Below are 23,156 nucleotides of genomic sequence, written 5' to 3'. Positions count from 1 at the left end.
ACCAAATGTGCCTTTGGTTAGGGTTAGTGGAGCTTTTTTATTTACAATTTGGATGAACTGGATATCACTGCCATTCCAGGAACATCATCTATCCTAGTTCTGAGGAATTTGAGGTCAGTTTTCTTAGCTTTCTTTTCTTGTTGGCAAATCCCGTTAACGAAGACCAATCTTAAGAGCCACCTTGTTTAGAGTAAACTTTGTGAGAAAAGTCAGCTCTTCAACACAAGCATCATGTTGAGTTGATTTGGGCTATGTGAACCCATTCAGGGTCCTGTCCCCCGGCCCTCTACTTTTATGGCAGCAGAATGGTATGGACAAGCAGCTGCTGATTCAAGACTCAGGGTCAGCTCAGTAACACAGGGCACAGGGTAATGTGACCAGAGAGCAGTTACCTGGGTTTTACTAGATGTCATCACTAGGCCATAGAAGCAGTTAATATTATTAATCACAGTCAGCTTGTTTTTACTAATTATGAAGGCAGTATATATCTGAAAAACTTGTAAAATAGTAAAATATTGATGTAACTCTTCAAGATTAGCAGTCTTTGAATTTGAAAGAAAAAGTAATCTGACTTGTATTGTCTTTGTTCTCTGAAGGAAGATCTGTCTAGGAGTAGTTCTCATTTATTAGATACATCAGGAGTATGTATCATAAGAGGATATGAACACGACAGAGGGTGGAAAAGGGTGGCACTTCAAATAGGAAAAACAAGAAAAATCACATAACTATGTGGAAAAACTTGAGCTCTTCAGTTTGTGTGCAGAACTGATCAATAGGTGGAGCCAAGTTCCAGTTCATTCTAGGCAGTCATCAAAGCCCCAGCATCTTCCCTGCAAGTCAGCCGTCCTTCCCATGGGCTTCCCGTGCTTCATAGTATGCAGGGCTTGGGAAGAGGTGTCTCTTTCTCCCCCTGCTCCATGGCTTCTTGGTGGTGGTGGTGATGTGCCATGGAGTGGGTCCCAACTCAGCAACCTTGAATAGGGTTTCCGAGACTGTAAATCTTTACTGGAGCAGAAAGCCTCATCTTTGTCCCTTGGGATCACTGGTGGTTTTCTAACTGCTGTCAGATTAGCAGCCCGACTCGTAGCCATAAGGATGCCCCAAAAACTATGATCTGATTCACTTGAAATTGAAATCTAAAATATGTTTATCAAGAGATTTTATGTTTTGAAAATTCATAAACCAATTTTGGTTCCATATGAGGTAAGTTTGCAAATGAAGAAAGAAAAACATGCCTTGAAGGTCCAGTTCTGTACTTCTGACAGCAGGATTTCAACACAGTACTTTCCGATAAGGAAGTTTAGCTGCCCCTTGCTGGGAAAGTATCATTAATATGAGAAGTTTACCTCTGCAGTCACAGAAATCCACAGCAAAGCCATTAGATTGAGGTTTTGTATTCACTAGTTATAAGAAAAACTCTGTTTAAAAAAAAAACATATATATACAGCCCTGATTGAAATGTGGCCAGGAAAAACCAGGCATATGAGCATTTCTGCTAATTTTCTCAAAGGCCGTAGAGTTGAAGACAGATATATGAGAGAGTTTGCTTTGTCCACTAGCAGCCCCCACAGCAAGGGCCCCTAAACTGCTTATTTTACCTACGTTAATAGCTTTCCAATAATGGGTGACCAGGTTGTTCTTCAATTAAGTGTGTTTGTGGGACTTTCAAATCACAAATGAGATACTTTTAAATGAATGGTACAACCTTGATAAATACGTATTTTTTGTATTTAGATGTCAAAAATATGGCCAATTATTTTCAAACAGTAACTGAAGATGAACATTTTTTTTTTTTTAATCCTTAAAGCCTCTTCTCTAAAACTAGATTTTTATTTGCTTTTCATTTTGAATTATGAAAGTGATTGAGGGTGATGTAGGCTTTATGGTATTGAGTGGAAAGGAAATTGCAGCGGAGTGTCCCCTCAGGCAGATGGGACACTTTCTATGCCCTCTGAGATCTGGGGCCTACACATCTCTTCCCCACATGCCTATAAGCAGTCAATTGGTGTGTGAAAATTCTTCCTCCTCTTTCTAAAACCTCCCTCCTCCTTTCTGTCCATAAAAAGGAAAGGAAAACCTTCAAAGGAAAGGCTTAATTTCTCTTTTTCTGAAAATGGTAAATTCTCTCCTGAAACATCATCAAATGAACCCTACCTGAAAACTAGCATCTAATGTTTAATATAAAGAAATACTTTAATGTTTGTTTATACCATATTTATTTGATAGTTGTAACTGTAAACTTACTGAGTAGACAGTTTTAGGTTAAACATTGGGATCTATATAGGCAACCAAAAATAATATTTTAAATGTCATTTTAAAGCCATGGTTTAGCACTTCTCCGAACAGGTTAAGTTTGATCATGCCTGTTTCTATCATCTGTACTGTTACAAACTCTGTGACTGAAAATTACCACACGGTAGGAGAGAGAGTGAAATATTATATTTTTATAAGTGAAAAAAATCTCTTAACAAATGACTAAGTCATTACTAATTATTTACTTTTTTTACTTGTCCATCTAAGCAGAATGATAGACTTTTTTCAGCTGATTAAATGCACTTAGCTGATATGCCAAAATTTCTTCTTTAAAAAACATTTTTTTGAGGCTTTGTGGAATTTAGACAAGGTTATGTTTCTCCCAGAAAAATAGGTTTCATTGTAAATGGTTTTGATTGACAAGAAGTGTGATCCATTTTAAGAAAAGGTTATGGTGAGTTTTGGTTTTTTTTAATTCCATTGAGAGCCTCCAGGTTTTGTTTAATTTATATGCATGTGATTATATTTGTATGTTTTCAGAAACATGGAAGACTCTCTGTCCATATTTTTTTAATGCAAATTACCTTTCAAGCTGCTATGCAAATTCTCTTAAGAGCCCTACCTGCTTAAAGAGTTAAATATTTTTAAAGCTTTCAGGGAAGACCTGTAGACTTAAAGCACTTTTACTGCTTTTTTGTATCTGATTGCGGATACTCACGCTGGGTTATGTTCTTGTTATTTTCACTGAATATAAGCTGTTGATTGTACATAATATTTAAACTATCCAAATATCCAGCATACATTTCCATGTCGCTGCCATCAGTGATTGAGGCCACAATTGAAATGGCTGGTTAGAAAGCCAAAGATCATCTTTTGTCACTCCCTAATGAAGAAGTCAGATGCCAGATTTAGTCCCCAAAGCAGATACTCTGCTAAGATCTGAATCTCTGCAATGAAGAAAAACTTGTGTAAACTGGGGTCTGTGCTTAAAACTTTAAGTATCTGATATGGTATTATGTACCGGGTGGTATTCTATTCTAGTTTCAGTTTGGTTTTCCATTAAACTTGAATTGTTATTGTGGCTCCTTCCCTCCCTGACCCCAAGTGACAGTAGAGCAATCTATCTATCATCTTCTCTGTGCCCATATTTTAATTGCCTGGTACCTAGAATTATTTTAACTTTAACCCCCACTGTCTTTGAAAAATGGCAGCAGCAATCTGCTTCTTTTTTTTTTTTTTTCCAATTAACTCCTTCATTGTGCTGGCTATATAGACACTCAGTAGGTGTTTTTAATAATAGTTCTAAAATAGTTATGCTGTATAACAAAATTATGTATTGTTGAGCAATATAGGAATCCCTGTGCTGTGAAATATACTTCATACTAGTAATAGATTGGTTACGTGGCTGATTTAAAATCCTTTCTGTTAAAATAAATCTGGTGGATCAGTAATAGAAATCTGTTCCAGTTTAGGTGTGAGGTACAATAAATAGGCACATAGAATACGTCTTGTTTCCCGTCTCTTTTTGGCACTGGCTAAGCTGCCAACTAGAAGAATGCTTGTTATAGACTTGAAAACATATTTTAATAAGGTCCTATACTTCTTTTTTTTCAAAATTAATAAATTTGAGCTTAATCTGTAGCCAGCTCTTCATTCCCACTTTGGGTAACTGACCTGGAGCATATTCTAGTTTTTAAAAAGAATCTATATTTGATGTACTGTATAAATATGCTTTTTTTTCCAGATGAGTGCTTTTTCACCTATGAACACTTGATTATATCCAACAAAATCTCCCATGTGAATTATTATCCTTGAATTGCCTGAGAACAGATTGGTTAAAACTAGAAAGTTATGCTAGAGGAGTGGTACTTCATTCTATTGCACGATTAGGTGTTCTGGTAGATTTGTAATTTCTGAGTTCTCGATGTACATTTCTCAGTTTTGCAGCAATCTTACATCTATGTCATTGGCACAAATGCTTTTGACTTTTTGAGCCTCTCTTTATCCAAGTCACATATATGAGGGGACTTCAAAAAGTTTATGGGAAAATTCCATTATCTTTTTGTCATGAACTTTTTAGAGTCCCCCTTACATAGCCTTTGAACCTGACTGATCTATGACTGCTTCCAAAGTGATAGAAGTTTATTTTGAATAGACAAAAGGTTCTTAAGGGACACAGAGATTTTGAAACTACAAGTGTAATTAATGTTATTAACTTACATATTCTTTCACTTAATAAGAATTTATTAATGTACAGTTTTGTACTAGACATTCTGAAAGAGCCAAAAGAAAAGTACCTTCCTTCAAGTAGCATATATCTAATCCACTGTTTCTCAATCATGGCATGCCATTCATTGATCAATCTGGGATTCTGTAATTAACCACTTTGTATGTTTACCAAAATACTCTGCAGTTCAGTTTACCTGGACCTAGCAAACTGGAAAATGCTTATAAGGATTCTTGTAGGCTTTGATACATGCCAAGCACATTTAAGTAGGTTTTCTTTGTATCATACATGACTTTATCATGCATAGTTAGACTTTAGTTTGGCAACAGTGGCATCACTAATGAGGCATAGAGAATTGAGACCCACCTATCAGGTGGCAGTTTTAAAGGGAGTGACATTAAAATGGCTGTCCATGACGTTTTTGTGCAGTGTTTTTATTAAACTATCCCTGAAATTATAGCAACAAAAAGATGTTTCATAAACCCAGTTTACAAGGCTAACGTTTTCATATGCTCTGGTCAGAGCTGCCATTATTACTCAAGGACAGTGACTTTTTGGATCACGCTTCATCTGCATGCGCTAGAAGCACACGTTTTAGTTACTGCCATGTTTTCATAGTCACTGATTTTGTCACATTTTCTAGTGTTTTAGCTACAACATTGTGGTAATAAGTATTTGTGAACCTATGCAATACCTTTTGAGAATGAAGTAGTAATTAAAGGAAAAGGGAGAAAATTCAACAGTTCCTGCTCAGTTACTAATAATATTATAATTCAATAGAGAAGATTTTACACAACAATTTTGTTGTTAGTATTCATATAATCTAAGAAAGAATATATTTAAGAAATTTACAACTATTTATCATATTATTCTAGCATTAGAATTGATAACAAACATTACTAAGCATTCTGTATGGAGTCCTGGTGTGGCGCTGTGGGTTAATGCGCCAGACTGCAAAGCCATTTGAACTGCAAGGTCAGCGGTTCAAGCTCACCAGCTGCTCCTCAGAAAACCTATACAGGGTCACTAAGGGTTGGAACCGACTTGATGGCACTTAACAACAGCAACAAAGCGTTCTGTATGGTCTGGCGTGGAAGAAGGTCCATGTCTGGGAATGGCACCAGCCCTAGTGATGCCACTGTTTGGGAAGGAGAATATTGTTAGTAAGATAAATCACAACAGAAATGAAGTACTATTACCCAAAGTAGATCAGTGGGGAAGTCTTAGTAAAGAAATGCTATTTGTAACTAGAAGCAACAAAATTAAGTGCACATTTTAACTACCCCTTATTTGTAAACTGATCTACTTATTTCCACACTAATGTCCTTTAAGCATTCTCTGGTCTTGCAACATTTGCTGCGAGTTCTTATACATAGTAGACTGTTTCTCCAGTAAAGATAAATCAAAGTGAAAATCTTTAAAACTTAGCAAAATTCTACTTACTCTAGAGCACTCTGGCATTCAAATTCAATTTGAAAAAAGAAAGCACCTAAAGAAAATAACAAAGTTGATTGAGTTTGTCATAATTTTCAGCTTGCCATCCATTTATCACTAGGGTTACCTTTTCAGGCAACATCCTTAGTCCTACTCAGAAAGTACCTGAACTCTGTCTGTGATTGGAATGGCTTACGTAACATAGTCACACTGAGCTCCTCCCTCTTTGTTTTTAAGTGCCCTGGAATTGTGCTGAAAAATTAGTTTTTGCCTTCAGTGTCTTGGTTCTTCCTAAAAAAACATACCCTTTGACAATCAGGTGCTAATGATTGTATGTTACTGGAACCAGCACATAAGTATTCAAAGTGTCTGTTCCTCCCATGTTGGAAGAAGTGTTTTTCTTTTTATCTGTCCTGTTAGAATGGGTATCAGTTGTTTCTTCTTGACTGTTTTGTGAATTGACAGAATTTTGGGGAAACTAAATGATTTCAACTAAGCGTTGGGTTTAGCATCATGACCAATCTTGATGATAGTATTCTCACCTTGTAGCACATTTGCCTTATCATAAGAACCAGTTTCAGATTTGTTTTTTCTGTAGCGTAAGACCTCCAGTGTTATGTTTACAATCTGTTGGATGAGTTCAGCATTATAAGACCTTGATGCCCAAAGAATCTATCCCCCTTTTGGTAACAGATCTAAGCGCTTTTTGAAAACAACATAACAAACCACTACCTATGAAGCCATATTTGGGCTAATTTTTGTAAATTGATCATAGTCATGAGTATATGTTCTATCCATACAACTTTGATTTCGGTTAAGTATTAAGGTTGCTTATTGTTAAGTGCTGATAAGACAGTACTGACTCGTGATGGCCCTTTACAGGGTTTCCGAGGCTAGAAACCCTTGTGAGAGGAGAAAGCCTCATCTTTCTCCCATGGAGCAGCTGGTGGGCTAAAACGGCTGACCTTATGGTTCACAGTCCAGTGGAATAATAATTCTACAAAGAATTAAAATTTGTTATTTTATTTTTCCAACCCTGTATTTAAACAAGATTTCTTAAAATGTCTAAAACTGAAGTTTGAAATTTTATGGTGTCACCAGGCTAGCAAATCAAAAACCCATGGTGTGAAACAGGGAAGCATTTGTGTTCTTGATTAAAAAGTTCAAAAAGCTTTATGTGTACCCTATAAATATAGATGCATAGACAACACTTCCCTTTGAGTTGCAGATCAACATACAGCATTGTACATTACAATGAATATTTGTAACTTAAGGGTATTATATATATAAGTACATATATACCTTTGTAACCTTTATATTGTAAATAAAAAGTTTGCTTTTAGATTTGTATTTTTTTTCTTATTTTTAAAAATGTTGGAATAGTTTCAAATCTACAGGAAAATTTCAAGAATACAAAGAATTTATATATCCCCTTTACCCAAATTCACCAATTGTTAGCATTTTGCCACATTTGTGGGTTGTTTTTTTTTCCTGACATGAAACCCTGTTATCTATAAATTCTCTAGTGTGTACCACCCCAAAACAACACTTCCGCGCTGCTGCTTTACAAAGCTCACAATCAGGATATCAGTATTTGTACAGCACAACCATCCAGTCCCATTCGAATGATTCCCAACCAGCCCAACACTGTCAACTTTTCCTTTCTGGTCCACAATCCTACTCAGTGAGAGAGTGGTGGTTATGTTTCATCAGTCTCCTTGGTCTTTCTCAAAGTCTCATATTGATGATAGTTTTCCTGAGCTCAGGTTTTTTTCATTTTGCAGAATGACCCTCCACCTGGATCTGCCCCATATGACTTCATTATGAATTAGGTCACAACTTCTGGACAAGAACACCACAGAAGTAATGCTGGGCCCTCCTCAGAGTATCTCAAGAGGCACGTGACGGTATTCCAACCCACCACTTTGGTCACCTAGTCAAGTTCCCTTTCTATTTGATTAGCGTTTTGTGGTGGAGATATCTAATACTATGCCAGTATGCTGTTTTTCATCAAACCCACCAGGTTTACCATGCATTGGTAACTCCTACCTGGATTACTTGCCACTGTGCTGGTTACCAAATGGTGATTATCTATTACTGTCATTCTACATTTATTAGTTAGCATATTACTGTAAACAAGAACTTTCTCTCCCACTCCCCGTGTATACATTGATGATTTATATTAAAGTTCTTTGTCTTCGTTTTCTGCAGCTGCTGATAAGAACTAGTCGGAAAGCAGTCTGCTCCTTTTGGGCTTCTGTCCACTCTGCAGTGGGAGGCACCTTCCCCACAGGATATCAGTGCAAGTCTGAATAAGAAAAACAATTGCTTCCACCTAAGCCATGGCATTTCAGTTATACAGAAATAGCACTTTGGAAACAGTCTTCAGGAGAGCCTAGATGAGCTCATAGTCTCAACAGATCATTACCCAACTTGCCCTTCAAGTTGGACTTCAGTTTGATAAGGCTGTTAATTCAACACTGGCTCAGAGGGTCAGGATCAGTCTATTTCAGGGCTCTCTAAATGCATATGGATTCTGTGATAATGTGTGGACTTCTGTCTTGAGTGATGTTGAATTCAGAGAGGTGACAGAGCTTATTGAAGTGGATAAAGTGGAAATTGTAGCCTGTGATAAAAAGATACTGGCTCCAAAACTAAAGGATTAATAGGAAAAACATGTTTTTTTTTCATGCCATCTTCTGTTATTATTCATCATTTTTTAAAGAAAAGCATAGAAAAGACTAAAAATTTATACTAGCAATGCAGAGATGACACTATGTGGTATTGTCAAAGAATTTCTGTAGAAAGACACTTGTAACTATAGCCTCTTTAATTATACAGCATGAAGAAGCATCACTTTTTAAAAATGACATATCAAAACTTTTGTCTTCTTATAATAAACTTATTTTAAAACATAAAAAGTCTCTTGCATTTTTTTTTTTTAAATGCTTTATTGTGAATTACGTGATAGTTTACATGGGAGGACATCAGCTTCACATTGATCCCGTCGTATATCGTTTCCTTGCCATGGTTACAATCCCTTCCATGCATCATCCATCAACCAAAGGGTATACCCCACAAGCTTGCCCCCAGGCCATCCACATACAGCCCCTCTCCCTCTCCGGGTCCAAAGTCCCCAGCCACTCCATCTCCCCACGTCATCATCTCTGCCTCCAACTCTGGCATCTCTGCTTCTCTGGGTAAGGTTCCATTCTCCGCTCTTCTCCTTTGATGGTCCCAGGGAGCTCCGCTCCTAGACTGCAAGGTTAATCACTTCCCTCCTTTTGCCCCAAAAGTCTACATTTCCAGCCCTTACAATCAGTCCTGATAACAATTATTCGCTATTGTATCTCAAGAGACCTATCCACATATCCTTTCATCAGCCCTGACTAGGCAGAATGGATACTACTCAGTGGATATTCTACCTTGCTCCATGCCCTTAGGATCCAGGTTCCCTCTTGAAAGCTTGTAAGCCAGTCACTTCTTGCCTCTGTAGCCTCCCCTCCCCCATTCTGGGTAGCCTATGTCCAAGTTGCCCATTCCTGTCCTCTCCCTGTGCGGAGGAGGTGGGAATGATCCTCACTGTGAATATTTGTTCACTTTTGAGCTACTGCTTCCATAGGTGTATGTCAAGTTCATCAAATTGTATCAGATTATTCTTTTTTCCCTCTTTTTTCTTGAGCTCTGATCATCCAGCCATTGAAGCCAGGTCAAGTGGGTATTATCTGTAAGTGTGGGTGTACTTATGCATGTGCCCTCTCTTATCAGCTGGACGCTTCACTCTCCACCCTAGTCTTCTGTGGCTATGTTGCTGAGTCTGGGTCCAAGAGTCCCCTGGACTTGGCACACTGTTGGCCAACCAGGTCTCTAGGTGGAGGCTATTGAGCGTTGTAGGGCTTAGCTCACAGCTTCATTGCTATTTTTCCCTTACTTCCCCTTATTGGTGACGAACATGGTCACCAATCAGAGCATGCATTGCCATTGAGCCTTAGTCTTAGAAGGGGGTTTGCCCTGAGGAGGACCCGATCACTTGCCTTGATGTCTCCTGGGTAAGCCACTTGCTTGTTCTTGTAGTAATCAGTTGGCCTGCCTATATTGTTTTGTATTTTTTCCTGTCAGTCTTTCAGGAAGTATCTTCTGTTCTTCTGGCCACTCTAGGCTGGTCTGCTTGTCCTTTCAAGTGGAAATTTCCCCTCAGAAGATTCTGGATGCTGTTCAGGATTCCACATATGGTCTTGTGTAATGCAGAGGCTCCACAGGTAGCCTCCTTCGCTGGGCAGATTGTAACCCCATTTTAGAGGTTACAATCAGTTACAGGCTGAAGATGGGCTTACAAGATTTCTATGGTGATATTTCTGACTATTCCTTTCTCACCACCTCCAGTGTCTATTTTAGAGCAGTATGCCAGGGAAATCAAGATTCAGCAGACAGCCAAGTATCTTAACATTATTTCCCCAAGCCATGGTATTTTCAGTATCCACATACGCATGTGAAAGTTGGACAGTAATAAAGGAAGACCATAGAGGAATTGATGCTTTTGAGTTATGGTGTTGGAGGAGAATATTGAAAGTTCCATGGGCTGCCGGAAGAACCAACAGATCTGTGCTGGAAGAAGTGCAACCAGAGTGCTCCTTGGAGGCCAAGATGGACAAACTTCGTCTCTCATACTTCAGACATATTGTCAAGAGGAAGCAGTCGCTGGAGAAGGATATCATATTGGTAAGGTGGAGGATCAGAACAAAAGAGGAAGACCCCCAGTGAGATGGACTGGGAAAGTGGCAGCATCTATGGACTCAAGCATGGCAACAAGTGTGAGGTTGGCCCAGGACCAGGCAGTGTTTCATTCTGCTGTGCATAAGGTACTTTACCTAACAACAACAACAATCTAATTCCAAGTGCTTGGGATTCTCTACTCTGCATAGTCCTCATAGTCCCCCTGGGTGAAGGTTCCCTATCTTCTGGACTAAACAGCTTTATACTGCAATAATCCACTGCTCTTCCTCAATCTGTTCTCTATACCAGGGCTAAAGTCCTCTTTCCAAAATGAAAAAAAATAAAAGAAAAAATAATAAGTTTCCCATTGTTTTTGAGATAAAATCCAAAATCTTGACTATAGTCTTGGCCCCTGCTTACATTTCCAGTGTCAGTTCACATCAGACTGTCTGGTGTTCTGCTCTAGTTAGCTGGACCTCCAATTTCTTGAAAACCCCCAGTGGCCTTTGCACCTTCTGTTGCATTAACCTGTAATGCTCTTTTCCTCATTTCCCGAACCTCCAAGTAAATGGGAGCCTTTCCTGATTCCCTGTCTGGGGTATATTACCTGTTAGAAACTCACAGGTCATGTGGTCTTTCACACATAGGCCTTGATACACTTATTACCTCCTGATGAACCTCATCTTTCTCCCCTGCCTGTCAGCCCCAGCAGAGCTGTTCTGATCATTGGGAGATAGTTAGCACTTAGTACAGTTGAATGAAGGAATGTGAATAACTAATCTAATGTGCCTGAGTAAAGCCCTCAGATTCCAAGGTTTAAGAAGAACACCTTCCTGAGGGGAAAAGTAGAATGATTACTATAGTATTTTAAATGTAAAACAAGCACACACAAAAAAGACTTTAGACTAAACCAATACCATAATAAGTTACCAGGTACTGAGTCTCCTCTCTGGCAAACACTGCTTTTACATAAGGTAATTCATGCAGGCTTCCCAAAAACACAGGCAAGGTATCTATGATTATATCCTACTTAAGGAGAATGTTAGATCTTTGTAAAATGTCAGTTTGAGGATTAAGGTGCACCTGGCACAAACCATAGTATTTGCAATTGCCTCATATGCATGTGAAAGCTGAATAGTAAATAAGGAAGATCACAGAAAAATCAATGCATTTGAATTATGATTATAACGTCGGTGAGGAATATTGAAAGTACCATGGACTGCCAGAAAAACAAACATCTGTCTTGCAAGATGTGTAGCCAGGATGCTCCATGGAAACAAGGATGACAGACTTCATCTAACATACACTGGGCATGTCAAGAGGGAAAGTCTCTGGAAGAAGGCATCATGCTTAACAAAGTAGAGGGTCAACAAAAAAGAGGGAAACCCCCAAGAGACAGTGACGTAGTGGCTACAATAGGTTCAGACATGACAGGATTGTGAGGATGGTGCAGGTCCAGACAGTGTTTTGTTCTGTTGTGCACAGGGTCGCTGTGAGTTGGAACCAAGTCAACGGTGGGTTACAGGTTACATCTTACTTGTTAAGATCTAGTTGGTTTAGACTGATAGCAACCCTGTATAGAGTTTCTGAGGAGCGGCTGGTGTGTTAGAACCACTGACGTTGTGGTTAGCAGTCCAGTGCTTATCCTACAGCTCCACACCAAGCTTTAGGAAGTTAAGTTTATGACGTTAAGTGCAGTAAACTTGCGCTGTTGCTGACTACCAGGGCGCCATCTTTACAATTGCTATTTGAATTTTAAATTGCTGTTTGTTGCAGCCAGTGTCAGTCTTGTTGAGGGGATTCCTGTTTTTCTTCTAGCCTTTATTTTTCCAAACATGATGTTCTTTTTCAGGAATTGGAGCACTCTAAGGAGCATCCTAGTTGTACCAGCTCCAGAAATTTTATTCGAAACAGGTCCAGGTACTTCCAGCCCTTAGTCTCGCCTCGCTCACCGCAGCGCTGGCCCTACCCTACAAACGCAGAATCAGTCTCCCGCTCTCGCCCCGACTCGGCCCGCCCCACTCAAGACGCCCCTATCGCGTCCCCAGCTCTTCCTCAGTCCTGGACACGCCCCCTCCCGCCCAGTTCGCGTTCCAGCCGTCCGGTCTGTCACCAATCGACCGCGTCGTGGAGCGGCCCCTGTAGTACCGGTCTAGGCCGCCGGGGGCAGCCGCACGCCGCGGGTCCGACCGCTCTGGGCCGCGCTCCTCGCTCACCCTCCGACTTGGCTCCGGCTGCAAGCGGCCGCCCTGCCCGCGCCCAGACCCGGACCCTCCGGGCTCCCCGCTCCGGACCCAGTACCTCGGCTCCCCGGGCCCGGACCGAGGCCACAAGAAACACCGCAGGGTGTGGGGCGGACCCAGGAGATGAAATGACAACGTCAACCCTCCAGGTACCTCGGCGCGGCATGCGGAGGCCGAAGGAGGCGCGGCGGGGCCTGCGGGCCGCGGAACCGGGCGGGCGGCCTCCCCGTAGCCCCGGCCTCGCGACCCCAGCCGCGCGCCGGATGTCCGAACCTCCCTCCGCCGGTTACTGTCCTCACGCACTCGGAGCTGAAGGGGCACCTTACCTTCCGAAGCCACCCCGGTTGTTCTGAGCTCCGAGGCCGCACCGTGCAGCCGGCGCCCCGGTACCGTCGTGTGGATCAGCCTCACCCGGGCACTGCAGGCGCTTCCAGGGGAAACTCGGGCCCCGGGTGGGGCTGCTGGCCCTGGTGGAGTTCACTTCCGCCACCTGACCCGAGTCCTGGAAGCCCCTCTGCCCCACTTCGAACAAGCCCCCTGGCCTGCTACCTCTCCTTTGGGCCAACGACCCCTTCATTCATTCCTCATGTCGTTCACGGTGCTGCTGGGGTGGCACCATCTGGATGAATGACTGACCCATTCCTCTGGTGCTGCCAGTCCTGCAGGGCCAGAAAACGTAAACATGCCCAGACTCCCGACCTGGGGTTGAATTGGCTCAGCCACTCGCTTGCCTGTGACCTTGGGCTGGTTTATCTGATCTTGGAATCTCAGTTTCTTCTTCTCTGAAATGGGGGTGGGACGGCTATATCCTAAATCGTAGTTATGTTGTGAGGCTGGGTCTAGATTGAATAATTTCGTTCAAACGTTGGTAACACAGTGTTGGGTATATTGGTTATGCTTAGTACGTGATGCCAGTAAAGTGCTTGGGGTAGCTCCGTGAGACTTCATGGAAGAAGGGGCATTTGACCATAGGATGGTAGCATTCAGATATGTAGGGCGGAAGCAAAAGTGGCAATAGAGGCATGGGATATATAGTAGTGTTATGCAAGCCAGGAATTGGTTGGTGTACATAACCAAACCTCCCGAGTGCTCTGATAGGAGCGTTGATACGTGCTCACAACTATGGGCAAACTCCATTCCTCAGGCCAGATCCAGCCTGCCCCGCCAGTTTTGTATGACCTGTGAGCTACAAACGGTTTTTACATTTTTAAAAACAGCTTTATTATGATATAATTCACCTATGTAGTGTCGAATTCAGGGGCATTTTAGTATTTTCATACATCTGTGTAACCATCACCCAGGTCAATTTTTGAACATTTCCATCACTCCAAAAATAAACTGAATTTCCCTTAACTGACACTCCCCAATTCCCACAGCCTTCCTGGCCCTAGGCAACTATTCATCTACTTTCTGTTGTATATATTTACCGATTCTGGACATTTTATGTAAATAGGATCAGATAGTACAGAATCCTTTATGACTTACTTCTTTCACTTCGTGTGTTTTCAAGATGCATCCATATTGCAGGTTCTTGCATTTGTAAATGCTCAGAAAAAAAAAAAAGCAAGAGAAAATATTTTGAGACATGTGAAAACCATGAAAGACCCATTTCCATGCCTCTGAATGAGGTGTCATGGGGCACAACCCTGCTCATTTCTTTCCATACTTTCTGTAGCTGCTTTCCGCCTACCCTAGCCGAGTTGACTAATTGCAACAGAGATTGTATGGCTGACAAAGTCTAAAATGTTTACTATCTGGCCCTTTCCAGAAAGTTTGCCAAGCCCTTTATTAGCACATTTTTACTTTAATTGTCATCCTTCTCCATATGCGCTACTAGAGGTGTGGCAGCCTGGCAGTTTTCTTGTCACCTTCACCTCCTGTTACACAAAGCTGTTGCTCTCCAGATTGACGCCAAGACCTAGACCTCTTATATGTGATTGCTAGCTAAATCTGACTCATTCTTGTAGTCCTTATTAGGTTATTAGGTGTTGTCAAGTTGGTTCCCATTCATAACAACCTGTGTGAACAGAACGAAACACTGCCTGGTCCTGTGCCATCCTTACAACCATTGCCATCTTTGAGCCCATTGTTGCAGCCACTGTGCCATTTCATCTCGCCGAGGGTTGTCTCCTTTATTGCTGGCTCCCCTTCTCCAGGGACTGGCCCCTCTTGATAACATGCCCATAGTATAGGAGATGCTCAGGAACATCTGACTACTTCTAAGCTCTGAGCTGTATTAATTGAGTATTTTGAAGGAGGCTGAGCTTGGCCCAGGCCTGTTCTGCTTCACCTCCCAGTATTGTTGTTCTGGGCCCCACCTTTAAAAAGGCCTAGGGAAGCTAGGGAGGCCCTGGGTGATATAAATGGTTAAGTGCTACACTGGGGGTTCAGTTTCACCCAGAGGCAACTTGGAAACCAGGCCTGCTGGTCTGCTTCTGAAAACCCTACAGAGCAGTTGACTTATGGCAACAACACTGCTTGTTGTTTAAGTGCTGTTGAGTCACTTCTGACTTATAGTGACCCTGTATAGGGTTTCTGAGGCTTTAAATCTCTGCAGGAGCGGAAAGCCTCAGCTTTCTCCTGTGAAGCGGCTGGTGGGCTCAAACCACTGACCTTGTGGTTCACAGTCCACTGTACTCCCTAGGAAGCTTGTTGTTGTTAAGTGCTATCGATTGCTACCCATGTCAACCCTGTCTATGGTTTCTGAGGAGTAGCTGGTGGGTTTGAACCACTGACCTTATGGGTCGCATTCCAGTGCTGATCCTACAGCACCACACCAGGAAGGGAAAAGTGGAAAGAACTGGGGTGTTTGCCCTGGAGAAGAGAAGCCACCAGGACAAGAGCTCCATCATAGAACTCTGCAGCCCCTCACCCCAGGGGAGAGAGAGCAGATGAGTGAGGGTTGTGTGGAGGCTAAGAAGTTTGGGGGCTTGTAGCCTGTGTCTGTTTGTAGGTAGTGGGGCGGGGGGAAGCTGAAGCTTGAATGGAGTAGTTGTCAAGACTCTTGTGCACTTTTCCGCATGTCTTCAGTCTGGTGGGTTCATCTACCATCAGTGTGGCCTGACTTACTCATCTGTTGGTCCCTGTTCTTCTGATGTCTTACCTTCAAATGAGGACGGGCTTCACAGAAGCTGGCTAGGAGGTCTCTCATTTGCTGGGGCGGGAACACGCTGTGTCTGTCTCATGATGCTGCCTAGTGGGTGAAGCTGCAGCTTCTGTACGTGGATCTGTAGGTGTGGGACAGCTGTCTGAAGGAACCGGTGTGCTGGCTTTTCATTCAGACCGTGGTTCAGGCCCACAGGTTCTGAGATTCACTCCAAGCTTTTACAGGGTTCCAGAAGAACATGTCCCTCGATAGGCAGCGCATATTTGTTTCTGCTGAAATCAAGTGCTTTTCTTCCTGGAGCTACTGGTAGAATGAACCCTGTGCCTCAGTATCCCTTCCTGAGCTATCTGTCTATGTTGTTGTTAAGTTGGTTCCGACCCATAGTAACCCTCTGTAGGGTTTCTGAGGAGTGACTGGCAAGCTTGAACCTCAGACATTGCAGTCCAGCGCATTAACCCATAGTGCCACACCAGGACTCCAGAGAAGCAAGTTGGGTTAGATCTGCTAAATTCATCTCATCGAAAACCTCACATCAACAGAGGACTTCCCTGGCTAGCTGTCTCCTCTCTGGCTCTGAAGGCCAAGTGCGCTTTCTGGCTTCCATGCTGAGCCACACAGCAATCAGTTTATCTCTGTGCTCCCAGAGTCCAGCTTCTCAGGCCACGTCTGTGTTTCGTTTCCTTGAGGTCATAGACTACAAAGTCCTGAGAAGCTCCGTTTTAAGCCTTAACCTCAGATGTTAGATTAGGCTTCTGCCTGCTGAAATCCAGAGCAGGAGCGAAGAAGCATGCTGCTTGTATCTATATGTGCTTATTGTGAAGAGGAACAACTAGCTTTTAAAGCTCCCTGATTCAGGGCCTTGCTAGTTGACATTGGGAAAGTAGGCTGACGTACGGGTCTGTGGCTGACAAGTCCACAAGCCTGGCAATACCTCTCTCCAGTATTTCTTGCCTGCCAAGGGCTTTTTGGACCTCTGGAGGAAGACTGAACTATTTGTTCTGTTTTCCAGAAAGCCATTGATTTGGTGACGAAAGCTACAGAAGAGGATAAAGCCAAGAACTACGAGGAGGCACTTCGGCTCTACCAGCATGCCGTGGAGTATTTCCTACACGCCATCAAGTGTGAGTCACACTCGGGTCCCCTGCCTAGGAGTCTCTGCTGGAGGAGGTCAGGCACCGGGCTCACAGGGTCCCATTCCGAATCCCTCCCACAGATGAGGCACACAGCGACAAGGCCAAGGAGAGCATTCGCACCAAGTGCATGCAGTACCTAGACCGGGCAGAGAAGCTGAAGGATTATCTACGAAACAAAGAGAAACATGGCAAGAAGCCAGTCAAAGAGAACCAGAGTGAGGGCAAAGGGTGAGTGCGGAGGGATGGCCACCTTGGACCTCCATGATGCTTTCCTCCTGAGGAATGTTCCTCATAACAAAAGTAAAGCTCGCAGCTGCTTTCATTAAACGCAGCACAGAATACTTTCAGACATCTGTTATCCCCTTGGATCGGTACAAAAAAGCTGGGTTTGGGAGGAGATGGGAGCCCATCGTGGAGGTTAGGACTGGACTCAGTAGCTAGACTGTTAGGGCAGACTCCTAGTCCAGCTTCATGACCTGTGCTCTTGGACATGTACCGTGGCCCCCGCCGTCCCCTAGTTTTCTCCTTTGTGGAAGTGGGAAGAGAATGGAACTCCCCTGCTGGTGTTGGAAGGAACAAGAGCTATGATCTGGCCGTGCCCTTAGAAAAGTGATCAGTACTTCAAAACCAGAAAATTAAACCCACTGACTCTCAGTGACCCAACAGTACAGAGTAGAAGTGCACCGTAGGGTATTCAAGACCGTCATCCATATCTTTCTCCACCAAGAAGCTGGTAGGTTTGAGTGGCCTCCTTGTGATTGCAGTAGAGATCTGCCAGGATCATAGAGCCGGTGCATGAGAGCGGCTGCTCCACACCCGGGCCCGCTTCTGATGCCAAGGCCTGTGGTGTCCTGGAGGTGAGGGAGACGGGCAGGGGGCAGTGTCTCAGCTTCTCTCCTGAGCCTCCTGTCCTCCTAGAGGGAGAGTGTGCTTGTATTTTTAAGGATGGCAAACCAATGGCTGCTGGGCAAGCCCTGGCCACTGAAACAGATGAATTACTCTGTTCTTTTCCCCAGAACATTTCCGCATTTACCTCTTCTCTGTGCTTTGGAATGTGGCTACTGGGGAGTCTCAGCTGTCTGTTCTCGAGCCCCTGTGAAAGGCTCATGGCAGCTGCACTGGCCTAACTGGCTGCTCTCCCCGACTTCCTGGAGGGGCAGACGTTTCTCTTCTTCGTCCCTTAATAAAGAAACAAGGGTGGGGTTTGAGAATGTTTGCTCGGGGGGGGGGGGCGCAGGGTGTCCAGAGGTGAGTTGCTGATAATGTGGCCCTAATGTCATCGAAGTACCTGCTTGCCACTAATCCCCAGTGTCACTGGCTTCATACTGAGAGGCTCCTTGCCAACAACCTTTGCTCACAGGATAAAATGCCAGCTTAAGATCTCGTCTCCTTTCCCAGCAGTGACAGTGACAGTGAAGGAGATAATCCAGAGAAAAAGAAATTGCAAGAGCAACTGATGGGTAAGAGGCTTGTGGCCCACTGGCAGTGGGAGGGGCCCTTGGCGTGGGGCCCATGGTGGCTCATGGGCACTGGCTGGCCTGGGGTTGAAGGCTCTGTGTCTTGCTGCAGGTGCTGTTGTGATGGAGAAGCCCAACATTCGGTGGAATGATGTGGCGGGGCTAGAGGGGGCCAAGGAGGCCCTCAAAGAAGCTGTCATTTTGCCAATTAAGTTCCCACACTTGTTCACAGGTATGAGCTGCCACCACTTTAGACCCACATGTAAAAATGACAGGCTTCTAAGGGGCCTAGTAAGGAGCTCTGGTGGTGTAGTGGCTTACCTTGGGCTGCTAACCACAAGGTCAGCAGTTTGAATCTACCAATTGCTCCACAAGAGAACAATGAGCCTTTGTGTTCCTGTAAAGATCCATAGCTTCAGAAACCCTATAAGTCAGAACCTACTCCACAGCACACTACCACCCCCACCCCCACGTGTTCCACTGAAGGTGTCCAGGAACAGCTCTGTTTGCCCTGAGAACAGTGAGGCTACAACCTTCCCAGGAGAAAGTAGAGCCCCCAGGGCCTGCTGGCCATGGTCCTCTATTCCTTGGCTTCTCTCTAGTGGTCAAAAGCCTGGGACTGATTGACCACCCCAGTAGGTAGCAGGGCCAAGAACCAGTGGCACTGTGGAAGGTTATGGAGGCTACTAGTGAGAACTAGGCTAAGCTCTCAGCAGGTAACTTCATCCTCTCAGCTTTTTGAATCACTTACCTTTTAGAACCTTTTCTTTCTGACAGTGTTTGAAATGACTAAGAATTCTCTCCTTCTTTCTGTCCACTTCCCCCACTCAGGAAGCAGCTCACTTTGGTTTATTCTTTGTTGTAGGCAAGCGCACCCCTTGGCGAGGGATACTGCTCTTTGGACCCCCTGGCACAGGGAAATCCTACTTGGCCAAAGCTGTAGCAACGGAGGCCAACAACTCTACCTTCTTCTCTGTGTCCTCCTCAGATCTCATGTCTAAGTGGTTGGGAGAGAGTGAGAAGTAAGTCAGCCACCAGATGGGGGCCCAACCGCTGCTAGTGCACCCACTTCCCTACCCTCTGAGGAGCTTGGGGATACTCAGGGAGATGTAGCCAGATAACTTATTGGATGGGACCGTGTCTTTGCAAGATTGTTGAAATTAGGAAGGGAATTTGGGAGAGAGGAAGTGCTCAAGAAAAGAAGGAAAGGAGCGGAGAGTACTGTCAGTGGAACGTCCCCTGTCAAGGTATTTTATTACATCTTGGTTATTTATTCCCCATGCCAGTTCCCATCTTGCAGATGATAAAATTGAGGCTCAGAGGAAGGGGAGGGACTTGTTCTAAGTCCAGAGCTCCTAAGATTGAAGGTCACATGAAGGCTTGCTCTTCCTTTTAGAACACTGTTGCCAGAGGATTTGTCACTCCCTTTTTTTCTGAATTCCGTGCATTACCGTGGTCTCCACCCCCATGTGGAGAGAGAGGGGCACTGGGACTGGGTGGGCATGTGAGTGTCCAGTCTAACCCTGTCTTCCGCTGCCCAGGCTGGTGAAGAACCTGTTTGAGCTGGCCAGGCAGCACAAGCCCTCCATCATCTTCATTGATGAGGTGGATTCCCTCTGTGGATCCCGAAATGAAAATGAGAGTGAAGCTGCTCGAAGGATCAAAACCGAGTTCTTGGTCCAGATGCAGGGTGCGTGCTAGTCCCAGGTTGCTATGTTGATTTGTGTTGCATTTCAGGGCAGTACAGGGCTTCCTTATGGACTGTACCTTGGTTTGATTGCCCTTGGAGTGGAGAGGGATTTCTCAGCTCTGTCTTTAATGGGCTTTCATGAAGAGAGGCTGTGGAGACCTTTCCGACCAACCTTTCTGCCCCTCCTGTCATAGCGGGGCCTTAGGTCCTTTCATTCCCCAGCAACCCCTGTGCTTTCATCTCCATGGGAACCTCTGGAGTGGTGGCTTCAGGCTATGGGCCCATGAAGCTCCTAAAATCCTTCCCCAAGGTTCTGGCTGCTTGTGAAGTTTTCAGAGTCCACATCTTTGTTTCCTCTTCAACACAGGGGTGGGGAATAACAACGATGGAACTCTGGTTCTCGGTGCCACAAACATCCCGTGGGTACTGGATTCAGCCATTAGAAGGAGGTGAGTCATGGGTCTTACTCTGCAGGAGCCAGAGGCTGAAGTCTTTCTCAGCCACCACCCATCTGCTGCAGGCTGCCCTCCAGATACGACCAGAACCGTTTCCCAAGTCTTCTCTGTGTCTGTGTGGGGGCAGAGCCATGCTGCTGGCACCACTGGTCTATTATCACTGTGATTCCTTAGAATCTCCAGGCGTCATCTCTCAGTTAAAGCCATTCCATCACCAACCCTCAGTCCCTGCTGTGTGCTCGGCTCTCCAGGTTTGAAAAGCGGATTTACATCCCATTGCCGGAGGAAGCTGCCCGGGCCCAGATGTTCCGGTTGCATCTAGGAAGCACCCCCCATAGCCTCACTGATGCCAACATCCATGAGCTGGCCCGGAAGACAGAAGGCTACTCAGGTGCAGACATCAGCATCATCGTGCGGGACTCTCTCATGCAGCCTGTGAGGAAAGTACAGTCGGCCACACACTTCAAAAAGGTGAGTGGGCCAGCAAATAGGTATCAGTTTGGTCAGCTCCCTGACCCTATCACTTGATCGCCCAGGTGACATGTTCCGAGTTTCCTAGAGAACCAGGGGCAAATACAAAGTCAGCGTTAGCTTCAGGGGGCTTGTACAGGGCCTTCTCCGGTCCCTCCAAGTGGGGCCATCCAGATTGTGCACAGCTTGTGGGGAGGGTGCTGTACTCAACAACCTCCAGCAGCTCCGTGGTTGGGCACTTGGTGAATGTTTGAAGCATGCTGGCTGTAAAATTACAGATTGTATGGACTCATTGAGTGTCTGTTATGGGTCCTACTATGTGCCTGGCACGGATCTAGATGCTGGGAAGACATGAGCGACCACAAAAGACAAAGCCCCCTGCCGCTTAGCAGCCCCCTTTCTGGTGGTGGAGGGAGACAATAAAGTAAACACTAGTGTCTAAAGGGGCAGTAGGGCATGCTGGGGACTGGGGGAGCTGAGGTGTAGAGGGGAGGGGAGGATGCTTTCTTCAAGCACAGGCCACACTGAGGAGATATTGGAAGGTGGTGAGGAGGCGAGCTGTGGGGATATTTGGGGAGAAATTGCCGCTGGAGCAGAACTGGCTGGTGCCACAGCATTCATACTGAAGTTCATTGGGGTTAACAAGGGCCATCAAGATACCTAGGGCCACAGGCTGAGTCTCTGGGGACTGGGCCTGGAACTATTACGATAGTTCATACTTCATAGAACTACTGACGATGAATCTCTGAACTCTGACCTTGAGCCATGCTGACTTCGTGGCCCTAGAGCTTTCATGGAGTGTGTCGTCCCTCCTCAGCTCTCTGATGGCCCGGAATCCTGGGTGCTCTCACCTACTTTTACCTTCTCTCCAGACCCCAGAAATCTGAGGCCTCCTGTCCCTTCCCCCAAACACTGGTTGTCTGCCACTCCAGCCAGTCCAACTGCCATCTGGTTTCAGGTTTGTGGCCCTTCCCGCACCAATCCTAGCGTTATGATCGATGACCTCCTGACCCCCTGCTCACCAGGGGACCCGGGGGCTATGGAGATGACTTGGATGGATGTCCCTAGTGACAAACTCTTAGAGCCTGTGGTTTGCATGGTAAGTGACCAACAGGGAAAGAGGACTGCACAGAACCTGGAAAATTGGGGTTTGTGTCCAAGAGCAAGAGTAAATCTCTCCCCTTTTCTGCCCTGGGCTGCTGTGGCTCCTCCTAAACGGAGAACAGCCGTTATGATTCAGGGTGGCAGGGGCTCCTACCCTTGCCTCAATCTGGACCCAAGACATGCGGTTCACATTTCACTTTCTTCAGCAAGACAAGTGTAGATGAGATGATGTGATTATATAGCGCCACAGGTTTGGCTTATTTTGCACACAGAAGGAACCAGTAAATTTATGTCCACGAGGCTGGACTAGATGCAGTCCAAAGGCAGCCACTCGCCTGAATACTCCTGTTTCACCTCTTCTGTGACCTTAGTTTTGGCAACTGCCTCACCTGTTCTGCACTGCCAGGTGCCTCCATTGTGGCTGGTGGGGTCGGTGTGCAGCTGAGAGTGAGCTGCTGATAGGAGTGAGGAATGAGGGCACTTAGGCTCTCTCAGACGACGAGTAGGCCCATCTGGAAATGGCATGGAGAGCCTTAGAAGCAAGTCTGTCGCGGGGCATTCAAGCAGAAGTGAGCAACTTGCAGGAGGGGTTCTGGCTTCAGCGTAGACTGCACAATCCCGAGGTGGGGGGAGGCTGAGGATGTGGTGTCTGGCCCCTTCTCAGCTGCTTGCTCCTGTCTTTGCAGTCGGACATGCTCCGGTCTTTGGCCACCACCCGGCCCACTGTGAATGCAGATGACCTTCTGAAAGTGAAGAAGTTCTCAGAGGACTTTGGACAAGAGGGTTAAAAGCTTCTTCACTTGGGTGATGGTGATGGCGGGAGGTAGATCGGGGCAGATCCACGGTACTCCCCATGACGGTGGCCAGACA

At 44.9% G+C, this 23,156-nt stretch overlaps 1 protein-coding gene across 1 annotated transcript; it reads left to right on the top strand.

The window, feature by feature from the left end:
• The first annotated feature begins 12,854 nt into the window (after positions 1–12,854).
• VPS4A (vacuolar protein sorting 4 homolog A (S. cerevisiae)) lies at positions 12,855–23,074 on the top strand. The gene is made up of 11 exons (XM_006860211.1): positions 12,855–13,019; positions 16,986–17,097; positions 17,190–17,337; positions 18,508–18,569; positions 18,679–18,798; positions 19,432–19,588; positions 20,108–20,256; positions 20,624–20,705; positions 20,963–21,182; positions 22,141–22,281; positions 22,973–23,074. Exons 1-11 carry the CDS (start codon positions 12,999–13,001, stop codon positions 23,072–23,074), a joined length of 1,314 nt encoding a protein of 437 aa, XP_006860273.1. The 5' UTR covers positions 12,855–12,998.
• The last annotated feature ends 82 nt before the right edge of the window (positions 23,075–23,156 follow it).

This window comes from Chrysochloris asiatica, unplaced genomic scaffold (genome assembly GCF_000296735.1).
Source record: "Chrysochloris asiatica unplaced genomic scaffold, ChrAsi1.0 scaffold00037, whole genome shotgun sequence".
In the NCBI taxonomy this organism is placed as follows: Eukaryota; Metazoa; Chordata; class Mammalia; order Afrosoricida; family Chrysochloridae; genus Chrysochloris; species Chrysochloris asiatica.
This window is presented reverse-complemented; position numbering and strand designations above follow the sequence as displayed.